The following is a 22,500-nucleotide window of genomic DNA, read 5'->3' as shown; positions in this document are numbered from 1 at the left end:
AGTGACTTTATGATTTTGAGATGCATCTTTTCAGACTGAGGACATTTGAGGGACTCAAACACAACTATTTAAAAAGATTCAAACATTCACTGATGCTCCAGAAGGAAACAAGATGCATTAAGAGCTGGGGGTGAAAACTTTTGGAATTTGAAGATCAATGTAAATTGTACTTAATTTGTGTACCGGGAAACATACAAGTATCTTCTGTTGCTTACGAAGGGCAGAACTAAATGGAAAACAATTATATTTCAACAAAATAAGAAAAATTTGGCCATCTTCATTGTGTTCAAAAGTTTTCACCCAACCATCACAAAACAGAAAGACAGTCGAGGATCATCAGGTAACAGCACACAGTACTAAGAACCAAGGGTTCCCAAACTTTTAAGTGGGGTTATTTTAATAATTTCAGCAATTCTTTTGTCTTGTGGACTAAATGTTAATATCTTTTATGCACAATATCTTACTCAGGACAGTACTAAATAAAAATAACATGCATTTAGAAGATAGTATGATTTTTTGAAAATTACTCATATTTTCACAGATTCTGCAAGGGGTGCCCAAACTTTCGATCCCCACTGTATATATATATATATATATAAATACTGGGTTTATCATGTTGACAAGGCTGTGAAACTGATACAATTGGGACACACCACAACTGTTAAATCAACAAAACAGCTTATTATCTGCAAATAGATGATAGTTGACCAGCAGTTGAAATAACAACCGCAATTTTGTACTGATCATCTAGAAAGTCAATCCTGCACATTTTTTATACATCTCTCTCTCACACGCTCACTTTTGCCGACCCACTGTTCCCCCCTAGAGAGCAGCGAGCCAGGCGCTCAGTGACAGATGGCACAGCCTCCTCTACCCCCCTTCATACACACACCGGCCTATCGCCTGCCCCCCTGTACTGCGGCAGATCACTGACATTCTGTCTCATTAGAGCCCTGCTAATTACCACAGCCTCTTCCAGGAGCGAGAGAGAGACATACACACACAGAGAGAGAGAGAGAGAGACAGGTCACTCCGAGGGAATGGCTCTGGGTTCTAAAGGGCTTGTCTTCTGACAGCAGGGGCCGTGATTGTATTCACCATCAGAGGGTGTCAGCACAACTCCCATAATGTCCCTCTTCTCTCTATTCTCCCAGCCCCAGCAGAGCTCTGTGAATGCCAGTTCAGCACTGTCATGTCTGTATTAGTGGCGTTTGCTCGGTCATACGTCACTTTCACTATTGCTCATATTCAAAATTAGGGACTTTAACAAACCCCTAAATCTACTCAACATGAAATCAAGACTGATCCTATTTACATAATATTACATGTTCCTTCTGTGTCTTATAGTGAATGATTCATCAGTGCATCGTGTTATTCCAAATTATTTTTTAAATATTGTGTGTATCTGTATGTATATATATATATATATATATATATATATATATATATGTGTGTGTGTGTGTGTGTGTGTGTGTGTGTGTGTGTGTGTGTGTGTGTGTGTGTGTGTACATACTGTACACACACTATATATACACTAATTATTTTAATACATATTGAAATTAATAATGACTATTAAATTATTAAATCCCCATTAAAATTGGTATACACTACCATTCAAAAGTTTGGAGTCGGTAAGATTTTTTAAAATTATTATTAGCTTCATTCAGCAATGGCAATGGCATAATAAACGGATAAAAAGTACAGTACAGCCACTTATAATGTTACACACACACACACACACATATATGAAACATGTATACAAACATATGCAAATCAACATTTCAGAATGATCTCTGAAGGATCATGTGACACTGAAGACTGGAGTAATGATGACCTTCTAGAATACATTTGAATAGAAAACATGGTTTAAATTGTAATAATCTTTCACAATATGTTTTACTGTATTACTGGGCAAATAAATGCAGGCTTCTTCCAAAAACAAACAAACAACATATATTGTACCTGATCTTAACCCATCAAAAATGCATTCGAAAAACTGGTTGTGAACTGCACTTCATGTTGACCTTAAACTTGGGTTCATGAATAATGCCATATGAATGATATTTCAAATAAAAACTACAAATGGACAGGCGAAAATATCCTGCACTGAAGGAGGGAAGGAAAGAAATTCACCACTACAACCTGCTTTCGTTTCACCTCCAAAACTTCACAATTTTCACAAACTCGGCACATCAACGAGAGCGTACAAATAAACAATTTATACGTTTCTTTTTCAGTTTACAAGCTGCAGAAATTGTGGTTTTTCTGTGGTGCAGGAGGAGAAATTAATTGAAATGCTACTCGGAATATGAAAGTGCCACCAAATAGATAAAGCCTGGCACTCACGTCCTGTATGGATGCGTGCCCAGAGAGGGGGACGGCATGGCTCCAATCCAGTGCCCATCCCCCAATAAACAACACACACACACACTCATTTACACCACAGCCATACACACTCACAGACACACATGATGGCTCTCTTTAACCCCCTCAAACTACTGTTTACGGCTATGAAAGCCCAAGGGATGAGTGCTGCGCCTCCCCCTCAACACCTCCCACCTCCATGGCTCTCGTCGAGGGCAGATCTGGGCCGAGCCTGGAGCCCGTGGCTGCGGAAGCCAGACACACATCCTGTGCCAGATCTCTAGCATGTGCTGTGGCCAGTGCTGCTGCAGTCTACCTCCGTTACGGACGAGGATTCCTGCACTGATGGACGCGCCAATTAATCTGACACGCCACGGAAGATAAGCATACGGCAAAACGCCTCCCACCACACGCCGTCCAGGACCCTGAGGTCCTTCAGCACGGGCTGAGAGGGACAGACACGAACACACAGTCTGTGGCTACTCTTTACGATAAGGCTTCATTTGCTAACATTTGTTAACTATATTTAAACTAATTATGAAAAATAGCATTTATTAATCTTAAAATCAAAAGTTGTATCTGTTATTAATATTATTTAAGTGATCTCAGGGCCCTTTAAAATCTAAAGGCTGTTTTGTTTTGTTTTTCTATGTAATCAAATAAAATTAGGAAATCAACCCCCCCCCCCAAATTCTGTTTTCGGTTGAATTCTTTTCTGAATTCTGTTTTATGATTCAATACACATTTATAACCATAAGGGAGGTGATCATTTGAATATATAAACCCTAATTTAATTGATCTTTTAAAATGCAATAAAAAAAAAAAAAAACTGATCAATCAAATGAAACTATGATTCAAATATAGACAAAAAATGTATAATGTTTTAATAACTGTATTATTATTGCTATTACTTTGAGAAATACATTCTACTTTACAATATATTTCTGTCATAATTTCTTCAAATTAAGGCAAACGTTAACATTTTAGCAGGTTGTAGTGAAGGCTTTTGAGTTTTAATGGGAACTTATTGTGAATTGTTACCAACTTGGTTCATAAAATCATAAACCGGACTTAATTTACATAATATAATTTAGTTTATTTATTTTGCTATTTTACATTCTAAAAATAAACGTTCTAAGAACATAATTTGCATGTAGCTTTGGCCTGTAATGAACTGTATAATAATACAAATAAAAATAATGTATTATTATTATTAGTACTACACAAAAATCATTTAGTTATTATTTCATAAACTTCCATTCTAAAGTTCGGGGTCAATGCAACTTTTTTTAAGAAATTAAAACTTTAATTCAGGAAGGATGCATTAAATTGATCAAAAGCGACAGTAAAAACAATTAGAATGCTACAAAATTTTTCTATTTCAAATAAATGCTATCTATTCATCAAATAATTATGAAAGAAAAATGTTTCACCGTTTCCACTAAAATACTAAGCAGAACAACTCTTGTCATCATTGATGATAAGAAATGTAGCTTAAATGACAAATGACAAAATGAGTATGTTCAGTCAAGACCGATCAACTATTCTTCATTAAAAAGACTCAAAATGCGACCAAACTGACCGATCAGAATAAAAACGTACTGTAATTATGACTGATATCAACTGACTTCCCTCTATGATTCTTCAATCGTCACACCTCAAATGAAAAAGAGCTTCCTCACCGCTAATTACGACATCATAGCCCCCGTTTTGTAAATATGATTGCTCTGCATCGGCACCGGCCGGACATTCAGCCGGAGGGCCCCGTGGGTCCCGCAGAGGGGGCTGGGAACGGGAAGGAGGGGGTACCAGCTGCCCGGGGAGCACACATTACGAGATGGAGCCGGAGATAAGTGCTCTCCCGGGCCCCTTTTTCAGCTGCGTAATTAGCACAGTTCTTATCTGCTGCTCAATTCACATTCACACCAGCCATGAATGGAGCACACAGGCTCAGACAGAGAGGGGCTCTTTTCTCTCAAACCGGCATTTTATACGAGAATCTTACGTGAATAAATGCCCCGGTTTGTCTTTTCTCTCCTCCACCCTTCTCGGCTTTGAACTCGCTTCGACAAAAACAGTGGTTTGTGCATCAAACTGTAATTTGGTGAAACAAAAGTATCTGGCACCGTAATCAGTGCAATCAGCAAAAACCTGCTGATATTTCTAGATTATTTAGGGCTTCTATTCACATCAGATGTAACTGTGAAAATCTTTAAGTGTGCACATAGATATGTGAAACCTTTAATAATGGGGCTCGCCTTGCGTTTCTTTAATTAGTTTTAATAGGCTAAAACAGACGGTAATGTCTCTCACAGAGGCCTGTATTCAGCAGAAGGCTGTTCGCTATGTGAGATAACGGTGTGAATTATATAAACACATTTGTTTTATGTTGCAACACTGTCTGCTGTTCTCAAACCCACAATAAAGCAGAGCAAGTCATTACGGCCCTGAGCTACCTGTGAGGCTTAACAAAGCCCTGCTTTTAGGCTTTTATCTGGCTATCTAAGCTTTCTGTAGACTGTACACAGAAATGTTTATCAATGTTCTGTCAACCGGACGAGCGGTTCAAGCATGATAGGCAGCTGAAAGTCGAAGTGGGAGCGGGTCGTACCTGGCTCTTTGAGGCGGCGACCTTGGCGAACATGGCCTGGGACACTTTGGCCCTCTTCATCTCCTGCTGGATCTCGTCGTAGATGGAGGAGTTGATGTTTAACACACAGTTCTCCGATTTCCCGTTCCACTCTGAGGTCAGAGGGCTGGGCTTCACCTGAGCAGAGGAGAAATCATGCAACAACAAAAAAAAATTAAATAAAAGTTAGTCTACAAAAGTTAGATAGACTGACTTTCAAACAAGAAGGTTAATAATAATAATAATAATAATAATAATAATAATGACAACAACAATATATACATATATTTTATATATATATATATATATATATATATATATATATATATATATATATATATATATATATATATATATATATATATATATATATATATATACATAAATCACTGTTCAAAAGTTTGGGGTCAGTAAAATTTGTATTTATTCATTTATTTAGATTTTATTTTTATTTTTTTCCAGCAAAGATGCATTAAAATGATCAAAAGTGACAGTAAAGACAGTTAAAAAGGTTAATAATATAATATCATAAAAGTTTAAAATTAAATTGACATTCTAATATTTTTTTGAGCAGCAAATCAGCATATTAGAATGATTTCTGAAGGATCATGTGATACTGAAGACTGGAGTCAAATTCAGCTTTAGATAAATAATATATTAAATCTGAAAAATGACAGTTATTTTTCATATTTTTATCATACAGCAGTTAAGGAGGTTTAAACATATTTTAAAATATGTTATATAATTATTATTATTTTTGCTATTATTATTATTATTATTATTATTATTATTATTATTATTATTATTATAGATTATCATTTATTTAATTAATAATTGTTTTAGCAAATCTTTTTAATAATATATATGTTTATAGGTTTATAATAAAGAACAAAATCATGAATCACTTTTTGCAATAACAGTGGACCATATGTGCACTCACGGGAGAGATGCCCACTGGAATTCTGGGATTCCAGTCTTCTGGTCTCACATTGTTACAGTCCTCTCTTCTGGGCTGTGAACACACACACACACACACACACACGTTTAAAGCAACAGGTTAAAATAACACTCTAGTCACACATGGTGAGATTTCTATCACACAGCAGTGATTTCTGCAGGAAAATGACTTGGAAACATGGCTATAACATGAAGGGGCTCCAAACTGCCAGCGCAGGAGCGTTGAAGAGGCTGTCAGTGGCACCTACAGCAGTCATGTGAAGCATCAGTGTCTAGGCGGAGTTATTTTGTGACCATATCTGATTATAAAGGGATGAGCGTCTGCAAACTTGCACACTGTCTGACGATCCATTAACATATGTGTGAGAAACATTCCTTCACATCCGTTTTTATGACCTCCATAAAAGCCTTGCAGCGCTGCAAGACGTGCCACCCTGCTGATTTACAGCAGAAAATCCTGCAAACATCTCACTCATATCTGTCAGCATCAAGCTGCCATGCATCTAAAGACTTCCCTCTACATGAACCTGCTTTATCAAACATTTTATGCAAAAGAGCCAATGATGGACAAAATATTATCTGACTGATGGCATGTTCAAAAACAGACAACAAAGCTCATCTAAACATGCATATAAAAGACATCAAGTTCAAAAAGTATTATATTATACTATACTATACTATATTACATTATACTATACTATAATATATATATATATATATATATATATATATATATATATATATATATATATATATATATATATATATATAATATTTTATTGAATATATAATATATAATTTATTAAATGGTAACAAATACCATTAATTATTTTAAATTGCATTTTTTTTAAAATATAATTTAGAATGTTAAAATAAATAAAATACTGAAAAATACTAACAAATTAATAACATTAATTATGTTCAAATAAAATGTAGAATTTTAAGATAAACCAATATTTTTGCATGCTAAACATTTTTATGCTTATTAGATGCTTATATGCTTTTTGCTGCCTATGTAGAACGTTCCAAATCTGGGGCTCCATATTTCAGTTAGGATGCTGTATATGCACCAAGGAAGCACTGGGTTTTGGAATACAGCCATTATGTGTCAAGCAGTGCATCGATTTGCTCTTTAATTCAAAACTTCACCAGTTTGAACAAATATCATCAGATAATGGATATTTTTGCCGAGCATTGTACGAGACTGACGAATTAGACGCAGTTGCTGAATAATCAGGTTACAGAACCATCTGATAATGGGATCTGAACAGGAAAGCAGCATCTGGTTTGCACACACACACAAGGACATGACGCACACAAACACACACACAAATGCGTACACGCTTGAGTGAACACTGATGACATTTCGTTCTTTACACATTCTGTGTGTGAGGGAGTTTTTCTCCTGTATAAAAGAGCCTCCTCAGTCCAACACACACAGGAAGGCTTTGTGTCCGATCCACTAAGACACACTCAACTGCGTTTGAAGGAGACTCTGCATACCTTTCTGGCCCTGCTTGAAGAGTTCAGAGCTCTAGAACAGCTGCGGGTGAAAGAAACGCTTCCTGATATCTTTCCTGCATTAAATGTTTCCACCAAAGTACAGATGCATTGATGAATTGACATTTTTGAATTACTAATCACCAATAACAATACAGAATTTAAAAAAATAGTGGTGATGCATTTAAAATTTGTATAAAAGTGTCTGCTAAATAAAATTTACAATGCATAAATGTAATGTTTCCAGCTGTTAACACCTCTATTAATAAATCCAACACAGGACAAATCAAACTGTTATTAAAATTTTTCTGAAATGTTATGTTATATATGCATAAGAGGCATTATATAATTAAATATGCATTAATTTGCAGAACAGAAATCTTAACACTGGCTAAAGCCAGTTTCTAAATAGTTTTCATTTGTTGACATAACAGGTGACATTAAAGACTTAAGGCAATTTTGGATTTCAGTTTATCTCTTTATAAATCAGAAAATATTGCCAACAGGCAAAAAAAATAAAAATAAATAAATAAATACATTTTCACTATGCTTCTAGGCATAAAATGTTATACATGCACATTTTATACCTAGAAACATAAATAAAAATACAATTGCTAAGATGGTTAGATTTAAGTGCTACTGAAATGGAAATGTCTGTCTTTAAACATTTAAAACATATTTTGATGTTTTCTTTTCACTAGGCTAAAAGTCATCACATTACATAAGTCAAAGTCCAAAGTCTTGCTTTTGTTTAGTCTGTATTAATGCATCTGTAGTTAACTGCATGTCGGTCAAGATTTGTAAATACAGATTTCTAGTTGTGGGGTTGTAATGAGGTGCTTGATGTTGTGTTAGTATTCACCATCATGTGTGAGCTCCTGAACAACACATTACTGTAATACACTGTCATTTAAAGCCGCAGTGCATCATTTCTGGGCATTTCTGGGCCACTAGACACACCAAACATAACTGCAAAAATAATGACCTTTACCAAACAGGTTTTCCCCATCTTCCATTGCTAGTACAATCTTGCACTCTTTTCTTGTGAGTAAAGCTGCTGTGGAATTTTTATTTTTTTAATGCATGTTAAAATAAAGTCATTTTTCCAGCAGTTGGCAGGGGTCCTCAGGAATTTACGCATTACATTCCTGTCTGTGCAAAGCAAATATTCTGACGATGACTGATGAAAACACAACTTTGCTAATCACTCATTATGTTAGTGAGTGAGAGCATGCTAAATATTTGTTCTGAAACTGAGTCTGAGTGTTCACTTTCATGCATTTACATAAAGTGAGAGTACAGAATCTGTTTAAATTTAACATGACCACATTTACTGTATTAATGTATGTCTGTGGTCTTACTGTGTATGAATGATCTGTGCATGTTATATATATATAAAAAAAAGATATTAACAAAATTGCAAAATATAAATGAATAAGACAGAAAACATATTTAAGCCTCTTAGATTTATGAATAAAACATTTACCAACAGAGAAAGGCAAATTAACCTAATACCAGATATATTACTTATATATTACATTTTCTGTTTTAATTTGAATTAATGTTTTAGATATTTTATGTTAGTCATTTGTACTTTTTTTATAAAAAAAATATGACCAAGACATAGACCTTATTTAAATCTGTTAGACTTAAGCATAAAATACAGAGTAAGAAAAACTCATTTAACTCAAGATAGATTGTTTTTTCTTTTTATAATATATAAATAAACAAGACACAGAACCTATTTAAATCTGTTAGATTTATGAATAATAATAAAAAAAAACATTGCCAAAAAAACTAAAGAAAAATACATCTAAATCAAGATATATCTGTTCTGTCTTTGATAAGTAAAATGTATCCAAACAAACTAATCTCATTTTAAGGATGCATAGATATTTTAACTGGAAAAAAAGACAAAAATACAATAAATAAATAAACAGTTTTCACCATGCACCAAAGGTTACCCCCCTACAGCAAGGAGAACCGATGTTTTAGTGCCCATCGAAGTGCACTTTTGAGTGTGTTACCTGTACAGGGCGTGTGGGAGGGGTGCTGATGAGCGGCGCAGGGCCCATAGCAGAAGCCGCAGTCAAGCTGCGCTCCCTCTCGTCCTGGTAGATGCGGTCACGCTCCGCTTCCGGTAGCTGCAGGAAGTTCTGCATCGCTCGCAGGTTGACCAGGAGCGACTGAGACGCTGTCTTGGGGTCTTCCTCTTTTCTAAGAATCTCAGATAGAAGACCCTGGGGGAGAGACACAAATAAACACGTCCTCTTAGAAAAGAGCAACAATTAACACTTTCTCTCCACTACATATGCGACAAAGCAATTGACCCATAGAAATAAATTGGACATGTCTGTGCTTTTTATTAAAGTAATCTAATGCAGTGCTAAAACTTTTATGGATATTATAATTTGTTTTTTTTTTTGTTTTTTTTACAAATATGTTATTTATACAGTAATGTGATTAAAACTACAAAACTTGGAAATCAGAATCAAAAACGCTTCCGAAAGTTACTGAAAAATGTCATTTTCGTTTACTACTATCCAAATACTCAAGATTTTAATAAACTTTAAATTATTTTATTAGAGAAATGAATACTCAGAAAGGATGCATTAAATTGATATTACAAAAAAAATGTCACAACAATGTATCGCTTTTTCAACAAAAACATAAAGCAGCATAATTGTTTTCAACATCAGTAATAAGAAATGATTGAGCAGCATATTAAAATGATTTCTGAAGGATCTTGTGACTGGAGACATGATGCTGAAAATTCAGCTTTGATCACAGGAATAAATTACATTTTAAAATATATTCAAATATGCCCAAAATTTTGTGTATTTTTGATCAAATAAATCTGGCGTTTGTGAGCATAATTTTTTTTTTTACTGAACCCAAACATTATTATTTTTTTTACTTTAACAGAAATGTACAGTGTGTTAGAAAAGAGCAAAAGAAGCCTGAAAGTCTGGTAGAAGCCAAAGGCTGCTATGCTAGGATTAATCAGTAACACTTCCGATCAAATACTATCAAACACCATCAAGGTTAATGAACTGCATGATAAAACCTAAAAATGGGCCACCAAACCCACATAAACTTTTTGATTTTGAGATGACACGACATGCCACCACGTGCAGCCATGATTCACGTTTGAGGATGGATGTACAATTAGTATTTAAGGGCTCTGTGGAAAAAAATTAAATAAAATGAATATTGCAAATTCTTCCCAGTGCAACTAAAGGCCAATTTGTGCAAACACGCCTGTCATGACGCGGCCTCTGATTCCTATAGATTCCTATCGCTATAACACAACATTAAAGTCACTTCCTGCCAAAGGGGGGTTTTATGCAGAATGTTGCGAGACATTATCTTCCCGCTGTCTCCAGCAACAGTCGCTCATGCGTGCTGCGGTGACAGTCTGCGGCCGAGCCAAAACCCACCCCCCGCCGCTGGCACATGGCCAGGGGCGTCTCTCTTTGTCTCACCTGATGATGGCAGACAGTCATCAAGGCTTTCGGTTGGAATTGAGGGGCGAGGCTGTACTAATAACAACTAGTGAAGAATCCCCACAATGCTGAGTTCATCTGACAACTTTCCCAGTATTTGCTTTCATGTATCGAGACAGGGACAGAGTATTAGGATATTTTACTTCCCAATATGGTACAGATATTATTACCATCAAGACTTACTATCACTGATCAAATATATTTGGTGAAAATTTTAAGATTGTGAAAATGTAGATGTTTTTCATATATTTTGCGTTTTCACTTTACACTTTAAAGATTCAGATTTTTTTTTTCTTTATTAGTGTTTCTTTTTTTAATATGTCTGTATAGCATTTATCACAATTTAGTTTTTAGCTTTTGTCTTAACTATTTTAGTATTTTAACTTAAAGGGGTCATGAACTGAGAAATCGAAAAATTCAGAACTCAAAGCTAGCTTCCTTGTTAGTCTAAAAACAGCTTATATTGAAGCCAATCTGCCAGGTCGAATGTGACAATCGTGGCTGATCACCTACCGATTCTACATCACTGCCTGTTTAGCCCCGCCCACCGATTCTACATCACTGCATGTTTAGCCCCGCCCACCGATTCTTCATCACTGCATGTTTAGCCCCACCCATCGATTCTACATCACTGCCTGTTTAGCCCCACCCACCGATTCTACATCACTGCCTGTGTAGCCCCGCCCACTGATTCTACATCACTGCCTGTTTAGCCCCACTGCTTGTTTAGCCCCGCCCACCGATTTAACATTGCCGCTTGTTTACATTTACATTTATGCATTTAGCAGACGCTTATATTCTAAAGTGACTAACAGTGCATTCAGGCTACACTTTTTTTTTCAGTATGTGTGTTCCCTGGGAATTGAAACCACAACCTTTTGCAATCCAGACCACGTAAGTAAGAACTTGTAAGTCTATATTGGATCCACAGTAATGTGACAGCACTCAAGTGTGTGGAACTGTTTTTATTATGTGTTCACTATCGCTTTGTTATTACAGATCTTTTGACATGTACTGAGTATTTGTGCATCTTTAACCTAAATCACAGCAGTGTCCATCTATGAAGAATTTATGCATATTTATAGCTTCTTTTTTTTAGTAATTAACCTTTTTTAAGGTTATTTAATAATTGTATTTTGCAATAAAGACATGTTTATTGTTATATAAAAAAATCTAATAAAATGCTTCTTTGAACTTTCTATTCATGAAAGAATAAATGTTCAAACAGAAAACATTTAAATTAAAAAACATTCACAATAAGAATGTGTTTGCTCTATTTTTGCTCGAATAAATGCATTCTTGGCTACAATTAGACAATCCGTAAAAAAAAAATAAAAAAATCTGACCCTAATTGTATGACAATTTTTTTATATCTAAAAAATAACTAAAGTAGAAAATCATCATTTTACCCTATTATAAATGAATGATGATTTCCACTCTTAGTAGTTGACTCATATATTGTTCAGACAATAATCTGTGGCCATTTTGTCTAGTATCAGTAAAAAAAAAAAAAAATCCAAATATTTTAATAGTGAATTCTCAAAAACTTTCAAAAGTGAATTTTGCCTGTTAAGGGGCTAACTGTAAATCTACACACCTCGCTCAATAAGCTGCACAATTTGAGGTATCCTTCATACACAATGACACAGCACAAACAGTGAGGAATGAGTTTCTGGTTGGAAAATGTAAGAATTTGAATGAACAATAATAATAGTCATATCTGCCTTAGCCTACGCCACTAATAAGTGTCCTGTCACAGCTCAGGGCTGACAACAGATCGCGTGCAGTGACGAAAAACAAGGTCAAAGCCATGGGCGTGCAAACTAACAGACATGAGTCAGTGATCAGTTACTCCTGCCAGGAAGCTGATGATTTGTAAAGTTTCTGATTGAATGATGAGATGCAATATCTGTCAGAAAAGTGCTCGTCTGCTTTTTGTCCTGATAACCCTACATTTACTTGACGATTGGGCACTTTGTGTTGATCCCAAAACAAAAGCAGATAAACCATCTGACTGTGAGTGTTCTGCTGTCACTATATTAGCAAGGCAGGGTGAATTTTAATGATGTACAGAGCGTGTAGTGGCAAGCATCACATGAACATGTCACAGCTAATGTATGGAGCTGGGGCGGAGCTGGGCATCTGATTCAGCATTTATAATAGTCAACAAAATAATTTGACACATCTACCAAAACAACATTCTTAATGGCTCTGTTCCAAATCCTAGGGATCTGCCTCACTGGACACCACCTACGTATACAGCTGCCTTCAAAGACAGCATCCTACACAAAACATCTAAATAAAATCACTTTCAATAAACATATGCGCAGTGAGTTTCAGAGCGATATGCAGCACTGTGTTCATTTACACGTGTGCAGCTCATTATTTGGTGATTTCACAGTAAATGCTCCATTACTGCAAGCGCTGGGAGTTTGGGTCTCTTGTAACGTGCATTTGGAAGAACAATATGTGCCAGTGCTAACCAATTGACTAGATTTGAAAAAAAAATATAATATATATTGTTCAGGATGAGTTAAAAGTAATTAAAAAAAAAGGTTAACATTATTTTTTAACATTACATAGATTCTTGACAAAATCACCCAATCATTTTAAAAGATTACTTTGAATTCTTTCCAGACTGAGCTATTTAAATCACCTCTTGAAAATTCCTCTATTTTGCTATATCCCAGTAAAAGAAAAACAGAAAAACAAAATATTGCCATCAAACTAACTAGACTGGAATATTTTTATCCATATTTTCCAGTATTGAAGGCTTTTATCTGCTGTTTTGGTTGCATTTCTTCTACTCTGCTAGTTGCAGTGCATTATGGGAATGTCCAAAAAAGATGATATCTTAGAAATCAGCATGATGCGTTGCATAAGAGACTTCTTTCAATAATATAAAAAACAGTTTGTTTGCCAATTTTTATAACAAAAATAATGACAAAAAAAAAAAACCCATCTAATTATTATGTAGACAGCTTGCTAGGGTTTTATAGCTGATGAACCAGGGTTAGAAAACTTTGCAACAAAATGTTGCCCCATGTAGTATGTTTATCTTAAATATATTCATATATTAATATATTCTAATCCAAATAAACGTACCTGTGTCCTGTTGAAGGCTACACGGGCAAATACGGCCTGGGAGATTCCTGCCCTCTTCAGCTCGTCTCTGACCCACTGGTAAATCTCTGATGAGACCTCGGCGTTGGTGGACACCTGTGCGTCCAGCGGTTTGTTGAGTGCGCGGTTGACGGGCGGGTGGTTGAGGTACTGCTGGCTCAGGGACTGCTGGGCCAGGAGACGGTTGACGGCGTATTGCTGGTTGAGGATCTGAGCCATGACGATCTGCTGATTCACCAGCTGAGGGCTGATGGGGCTGGACACCAGGCCGGGGTGCAGGCCGGGAAGCTGGGCACGACTGGGGGCCTGACTGCTGTGGGACAGGGGCACCGGGGACGGGGACTGCTCGGCCGTGCTGCCCGGGATGGGCTGCTGGCTGAAGCTGAGGTGGTTGGTTCCGGGTGGAGAAAGATCAGACAGACTGTCCATCTCAGCTAAAAGTGGACACAAAGAAGATGATATTGTTTCAAGTCCTTATACATGTAAACAGTCTTTGACAGAGAACACGGAATGTGCTTTTCTCTTTTTCTTGTCAATATTGTGTTGTTGGATTCAAGTCTATTAGGTCTAATGCGCAAAGAAGATCTGACTTTAAAATGAAATGTTAGTGTTTACATTATTACCTCATAAAAACATATTTGCTTTTCAAAATGCAATTCAAAACTCTATTACATACTAACATTAAAAAAATATTCATTTTATTTTAGTATCGACTTGGTACCAAAAAATACTGATACTTTTACGATCTCAAGCACAATAAAATTTAGAAATGAAATCTGAAAATGAATGAATAAATGTTATTATAAAAGGGAACTACAGAAACTATCACTTAACTGGACAAATGGGCATGCTGGGGTGATTAATTGCCTAATCACTACTCTATGATGAACAGAAGTCATCACAAAATACCAATATCAAACAGTAAACACTTTCATAACAAATTGGACATGACTAGAAGTCAAAAAGCAAGAGTTTCAAGCTAAAGAAACACTAATCAAACCCCTTCCAGACTGTCATTACTTCAGTAAACCAATACAACCTCTCTAAATAAAGGGGCACATGTGTGACCTGTATCTGCATAAACTGGCAGAACCAGCAATTAGTTTATAATGTCCATGGCCAAATCATGTGAGCAATAAAAACACAACACTGTGAGCGCTCCGCTCAAGCAACGAGCAGGACGTCTTCACATGGACAAGACAGAGAGACGTACACTTGAATCGCTCTTTATGCTCTTAATTCTAAAACAAGGTACACAAGCTGGCTAATATGAAATTTTGGGAAAGTCTAAATATAACCGGAGCGTGTTACGCTAAGCCCAGAGCATGCATGCTCTCTGAGCAGATAGAAAATAAGGTGTGGCTGCAAACATGCTTGAAAATCTGAAAATAAAAAGCACTTATGAATGTGTGAATATAAAGAAAAAATCTGTCACTTTTCTTAAAAAGATGGACTTCTTATAGGGTGCCTTTTTTGTCCATTTCACAGCTTATTGCAGCTTTTTGACAGATGTGGTCACTATGAATATTGAAAAGAGCTGCTTGAAGATTTATTAAATTTCTCTTTTTGTTTTGCATGGAAAAATAAAAGCATATGGATTTGAAACAATGTAAAGCTGAGTAAATATAGCAAAAAAATGTAAACCAATCCTTAAAAGGACTTAACCGTTTCCTGAAACACAGGTATTCAGCTGAAAGATATTACAAAAAAAATACAATGCCCATCATCTACTAGCGCCCGCCGCACAACTCCATCACAATCAAAAGTCACACAAGAACGCAAACACGTGTTTTAACCGACAGTGAGCACAAAGCCATGGCTGTTCTTTTCAATATCAGCAGAAAGTGAGAGGGAAAGGAAAAACAAACAAACACAAAAACTGGGTAATAATCAAAGCTCTCCGATAATCCCTCTCATTCCTGTGCTCGGATGTTACGGTATGCCTCTCAGTTGTTTTTTGGTGTTGTAAACTGCTGGAGGCACACGCTTTTCCATGCAAATCGAAAAGGTTGGAAGAAAGCGTTCACAGGCCCCGTTTGCAGCGGCAGCAGTGGCGACACAGACAGAGAACCGGAGTCCCTCCTGTGGAATTCACCACAAAGCAGGCTGGGATTAGGAGCACAATGGGCGAGAGAATATGGGCTGAGGGGAGGGAGGTAAAACCCCACGGCACGGCGGGCGCTCGCTCTCCAGCCCGGCTGCATTTGAATGGGACCACTACAGCGTTAGAGACGGCTTGCCATACTCTGCAAGATCATGTGAGACCGGCCTCTCACTGACCACTTATGAAACACAATCCACTGAAGACTAACCAGTTACAATAGGGAGTGCATTCAAGACATGCACTTTATCATTAGCAGTGCACTCTGGGAGTTAAACCTTGGTAAAACTATAGCCTCGCATTCCTGTAGTTTAGACAATAGAGCAATGTCAAGGTTATGGGTTCGATTCCCAAGGATTGAATGAACTGATTAAACCTATAACTTGCAATGTAATGCAATATAACTTGTTTGCAAAATATGTGATTTGAAAATAAGTCATCAGAGTCAATTTATTTATGAAGCGCTTTACACAATACCGACTGTTTCAAAACAGCATCACAGTAATAAACAGCAAAATAACAGCCTTAAAAAGGCATAGTTCACCCCCCCAAAAAAATCATCATTCACAAAAGAAGATATTTTGAAGAATGTAGGTAACCAAACAGTTCCTGGTAGCCATTGACTTGCATCAGAGGAAAAAATCCTCTGGAAGTCAATGGCTACAAGCAACTGGTCGCTAAACATCATTCTTCAACAGTAGAAACAGTAGTGTTTTTTTTTTTTTTTTTTCTTCTCCATACTATGGAAGTCAATGGGAACCAGCATTTGAAGGTGAACTATCCCTTTAAGGGTGAATAATTATGACAACTTTCTTTTTTGGGTGAACTATGGAATCTTTAATGCTGCAAAAGTCTTCCATTTCAGTTGTGTTCAGCTCTAAAATGTCAACAACGTCATGATTCAGATCAATTTAGTCCAGTCAGACCATTCTGTTTTTGCTTCTAATTTAAAAATCAATACAATTTAGATAAAAAATTCTAATCTGTTAAAGCGACTATAAAGCATGAACCGCAATACAAATACCTTAGTTTTGATATCGCAAACATTTAGAGCCACAACAAAATAGTTTACTGTTTGTGTACAGATGTGTTTATGTGTACGTTTTTTTATCATGGAAGATAGCTTCATCTGACATCAGTCATCTCGGCCTGCCGTCAGGTATTAACACAAAGTTACGGTGTCGCCGCCATTGGAATGTGAGCACATGTGCTCATGAATAATAATGTGGGGAGGTTTGCGGTGCGTCACGTGACCTACCTAACGTGGTGGCACGTGGACTGTCATGGAGGACACACGTCCCCAGGTAGCCCTCCAGCTGGGAGGGCTGGCGCACGACTGCGCAGACCAACACACAAACACACGACACATGCATTCACAGGTGTGGAGGGAGAAAGAGAGAGTGTTAGTGGGGGGGAAGTGAACGTGTGAACAGGAAACAAGAGGCAGATGTCAAGAGCTGCAGTATAACAACCTGACTCACAGGTGTGTGTGTCTGAACACTAGAAAAGCTCAAAATCACAGTGCTGTTGATTTTTTATTATTTGCATGGCAAAGACATATTTTTGAAGTCAAAAACATCGCTTTTTGTCCTAATCATTGGTCTATATTTGACAGGAATTTGTTAGATTTGCATTTTAACTGAATCTAAAGAACAAACAAATAAGGCACTTTAAAAATTAGACAAAGAATAGACTAGGCACGCAGAAATACATAGAAAAATTGTCAACAGATAGATAAACATAGACAGAGAGATGGTCAGACAGACATATTAATAAATAATCAATTGATATACATACATAGAGAGACAGACAGACTGATTGATAAACAGATAAACAGTCAGACAGATAGAAAGAGACATATAGACAGGTACATACACATAGACGGATAGAGTGACACATCTCTTTTTTAGATGGGATTTTCACAAATGTTCGTTAAGCATTGGGCTTACCTATCATGTCTTTTGTCTTCTTGAAATGTTTATACCAGCGTCCGAATTCTTGACACTTCGCCGCAGACACATTTGCATAGTAAGTGCTGTTAACAATTGAAGAAATCATACTCTGCAAGACAAAATTCGGTGTCGTTTAAAATGTATGCTTACTCACAGTACAACAAAACAGAATCCTGTACTACGCACGATTTAGCTTTATGTATATGGTAAACAGTGTCATATCTTGATCCAAAAAAACATATTCAAAGGCGATTCATGCACAATTTTTTCTGCACAAATATTAACTAAAAAATGCATGTCCCTTTAACAAATGCCACAGAGTATGAAAGCGGATGCATCCAGGAGGCTCTGTGAGGCAGACAGCAAAGCAGATGATGCTTTGGGGATTTCTGCCCTATATGAATGCAACTCATATTCGCAATCTGTTTCCACAGCCGGAGTTGCATGTTGAGACCACACAGCGAGTTCACGTCTCCTCGCTGCCCTGACAGCACATTTCCTACTCATCTCCTCTGCTTTTTCTTCTGCTATTTTAATACATTCCACTCCAAAAAAAAAAAAAAGCTGAGATTCTTTTTCATTAAACCCAACACTTAACACCCTAATAGCCCTTGGCTACATAGTGCAGAAATTGTTTTGATTGTTATAAATATTCAAAAGATGAAACCATCTGTTTTTAAATTACAGGTACGGCAGCTTTATCATTTTTATAACATGAGCACTTGGGGACTGCGGAGGTGCGGAGGAGGGGGGCTTTGCAGTGTACGATAGAGTTTGAGTTTATGGATAGCTTCAGCATTTCCAAATGCATCTTGAAGACCTAGAGATGTGCTCTCAAAAATGAAGGCTCTTCAGAGGCAGTTATGCATCTCTTATCAAGAATCATTTTCCCTCTGAAGGGTTCTTGATGTGACTGGAAGATTCTTTGGAGATTTGTTTTTGATGTTAGATTATAGGTTGGTGTATTTGACATCATTAATATTTTTCTTTGATATCAAAACTATAAAATATTCTCTATAATGTGGACTTTTAGGTTCTTCTATAATATATGGAGATTAAAACATTCATACAAAACTTAGAAAGGCTCTTATGTGACATCATATAGAACCTGACTGTTTCTATGACTTCACATGGAATTTAAAATGGATTTTCCATGACATGGAACTTTAAAATGTCCTCTATGACATCATATGGTGTTCTCCTTTAACATCGTATGGAACTTTAAAACATTTTCTTATGGAATAATATGGAAATTTGAATTGTTATCCTATGATCCTATGATTTCATGTGGAGTTGAACAAACTTAACTAGGATAAAATATCATATGAAAATGTTCTTACTAAGATAGAAACAAATTGTTCTTCATTTATTTCCTACTGAGTTTAACAAGGATCCTCTCAAGGTTTTATTTGTTATTTTTATTTTTTTGCTTGTAGCATAATAACTAAATGTAAAATGTTCTGTTATGACATCATACAGAACTTAAAAATTCTCTTCCATGACATCATATGGAATGTATTGAAAATTGATATGCAAGGAACTTAATATTCTCTATGACATCATACAGATTTAGAAAAAGCTCTGTGACATCATTTGAACTTAAAAATATTTGCCTCATGGCAAATATGGAAATTTGTATTGTTCTTTTTTGATATCATATGTAGTTTTAAAAAGTTATCCTATGACATCATACAAAATTTTAAAAAGCTCTTTTACGACATGAAACTTTAAAATGTTCTTAAATTACATGAAAATTAAATGGTTCTCCTATGACATCATACGGAATAAAAAAAAAAAAACATTTCTTTTAAAAGTTATATGGCTCAGAACTTAAAAATTTAAATGCAACCATTTGGATATCAAATGGGAACTACAGTAAGTCACTATATAGCATTTTTAAAGGTTCCCCAGCAGCATCTCCAGCACATCTCCATGAACAGGTGCACAGTTCAGCAGGTCCAGCCAGACAAGGGTTAACCACTCACCAAAGCACACATGGCTTGAGAAGGACTATTAACCTTTACTGCCAAAGCTTGTGCTGTCGGAGAACTGAAAAGTGCATAACGGTATCCAAGACGAGCAGAAGATGCTCTCCCAAAGCAAGGGTGGAATATGAAACCACAGTGCCATGCTGATAGGAGGCCAGGTCCAAACCACATCTGAAGGCCAACTGGCGTTTTTAAATGTCATGGCCTCTTTTATCGCTGATCTGAAACAACAGTCCGGATGGAAAGGAGCTTACAAACAAAAACGGCAACTAACAGAGCAGCAATGAAAGTACCAAGATTTCGTGAGTCATCGAAGATCTGTTTGAGATCTGATGTGAGTCAGACGCTCATATTGGGTACAGTTGACACAGATGTTGTGTAAATCTCCGTTCATTAATCATTCGTCTCAAACTCTGTACGATACCAATGCAACACAGGACAAACCACATGCCAGGAGCCATCAACAGGTAATGGGACAAGCCTCTTTAAAAGATAACGATCATGAGGCTTATCGGTGCGCCCAGGAAGTGTGTCACGCCGTTATCGACCCAAACCATCTATTTGGCTTTCTGTCACCGGAGTGTCTCATATAAACGCTCCGTATCTATCCAGACACTCACTGTTTGTACTTCCTTCTAACATGCCATCTTTTAGTCTCCCTATGGAGAGACTGTTTACATTGTGTTGGAGAAGTGGGTTCATTCCCCCTCCTTTTCATTTTTTTTTTTTAAATGTCTTAATTACAGCTTCTTTTTTATCCATTGCATGAGAAAGGAGGGAAAGCCCATGTCAAACCCGAGCAAAGATGGCATTTGACGGCTATTTGCTGCTATGCAACTACACAGCTGCTCTTTCAGGGCCACGGTGGGTGGGGAGCTGTATTGTTGCAGTCGTCGGAGGGGACACGGGGGTGAAGTTTGATCACAGGGAAACATTCGTGTGCTGAAAGACGGCTGATGAGCAGGAGGGGCCCCGCACAAACCTGGAAGTGCAATCCACTTTTCTCCTTTCTTTAGTGTTGCATGAAAAATCGGTCTGAAGGCAGGTGAATTACATTCCACTATAAACAATATACTGTTATTGTTTTGTTTTTTAACCAGGTCACCTTATGCCCAAAAACTCTAGAAAAGCTAGAAATGGGTGGTCAATTATTGAGGTCATCTGGTGTGCTTATCTATGTATGTATGTATTTATTTATTTTTAAGTGACACTCTTAAGAGGGGATAAACTTTGAAACTGTATAAATATAGATATACACATACATACATACATACATTATATATATATATATATATATATATATATATATATATATATATATATATATATATATATATATATTAATATCAATGCAAATGCAAATATCATATATATAAATATTACAATAATAACTAGAAAAAGTAAAGTCATGAGAAAGCACATACATGCATGCAAAACATGAATGCGTTTGGTCTTATTGTCACAGTTGTTGACCCTTTGGTTGCTTTCTCAGAATGAGCGTTGGAAAAAAGTCAAATTAAAACTACTTCAACTTTGAAAAACGCATCAAGACTTCTGATTCGGTTGAACTCTGTCCAGCTTGCTAGTTTTACTAAGAAAAAAGTCTGGTCGATTTATGACAGTCCATCTAATCAACATAATCACATAAGGCTTCCTTTAAGAATGACTAGACGACTAGTCACGCACAGAGTTCCCCGCTACACTAGAACGAGCAGCTCTGTTAGCGTGTAAAACATGCACTGTAGCTTTGGAAAACAAGCACTATATTAACAATCCCCATCCTTTCTGGTGTAATTCTCCTTCTGATTCTCCATTCATTAACCCTTTTAAGAGCAGGGAGTATCATGCTGAAATAAATCCTATAAAAGTTGACGTTCGTTCTTAAATCGGCCTGATCTTTTCAACACTTCCTGTTCAACAACAAGACTGTTCAACTAAATGAAAAGGTCACCTCTACTAGGTTACCGATCAAAGAAGACCCTAAAAGTGTGGCAGATGAGGCTTCCTGTTCTAACCTGAGAAGTAATGACTTCTTCATGCCAGTGAGAGAAATCAGTAACAACAAAAGCAGAAAAAAAACTCTCCCAAAACTTGCAGCACACGCGTGCAGGCCACCCAGCCTACAGCAAGCAGGCTGTGAGCGGACTCTAATTCAGTGTAAGTACCGGGCCGCCGCTCAGTGGGAATAACTCACATACGGACTGTAAACAGAGTGATTAGAGAGATGTGGAGCGGCCCAGCCCCTGCGCTGCCTGAACAGCACCCTGGGACTCTTTACATCACCACACACACACACACACCTGCAGGTAAAGAACGGCCTTCCCTGAGACCAAATAGACTGTGATTGGCGCCAAATCACGAGCTGAAACACTCGCCTTTC

At 36.8% G+C, this 22,500-nt stretch overlaps 1 protein-coding gene and 1 long non-coding RNA gene across 6 annotated transcripts in view; both read right to left on the bottom strand.

Annotated features, from left to right (window-relative positions):
* LOC128031039 (uncharacterized) overlaps window positions 1-22,500 on the bottom strand; it is a 115,659-nt gene that overhangs the window by 54,349 nt on the left and 38,810 nt on the right. The gene's annotated exons all lie outside the window — the stretch shown is intronic.
* The window catches only part of LOC128031037 (DNA-binding protein SATB1-like), a 53,956-nt gene that overhangs the window by 13,930 nt on the left and 17,526 nt on the right, over window positions 1-22,500 (bottom strand). For 3 of the 5 annotated variants that reach the window (XM_052619238.1, XM_052619236.1, XM_052619237.1), the window contains exons 6-11: window positions 18,130-18,241; window positions 17,439-17,516; window positions 14,062-14,513; window positions 9,478-9,690; window positions 5,934-6,005; window positions 4,976-5,131 (exon numbers count right to left, since the gene is read on the bottom strand). In XM_052619238.1, coding sequence (XP_052475198.1) covers window positions 4,976-5,131; window positions 5,934-6,005; window positions 9,478-9,690; window positions 14,062-14,513; window positions 17,439-17,516; window positions 18,130-18,241 — 1,083 coding nt within the window. The remainder of the gene's footprint in view (window positions 1-4,975; window positions 5,132-5,933; window positions 6,006-9,477; window positions 9,691-14,061; window positions 14,514-17,438; window positions 17,517-18,129; window positions 18,242-22,500) is intronic. The other 2 variants (XM_052619239.1, XM_052619241.1) reach the window with 1 other exon arrangement.

This window comes from Carassius gibelio, chromosome A16 (genome assembly GCF_023724105.1).
Source record: "Carassius gibelio isolate Cgi1373 ecotype wild population from Czech Republic chromosome A16, carGib1.2-hapl.c, whole genome shotgun sequence".
Classification (NCBI taxonomy): domain Eukaryota; kingdom Metazoa; phylum Chordata; class Actinopteri; order Cypriniformes; family Cyprinidae; genus Carassius; species Carassius gibelio.
The sequence above is the reverse complement of the archived record's forward strand: the minus strand, read 5'-3'. Positions and strand labels throughout refer to the sequence as shown.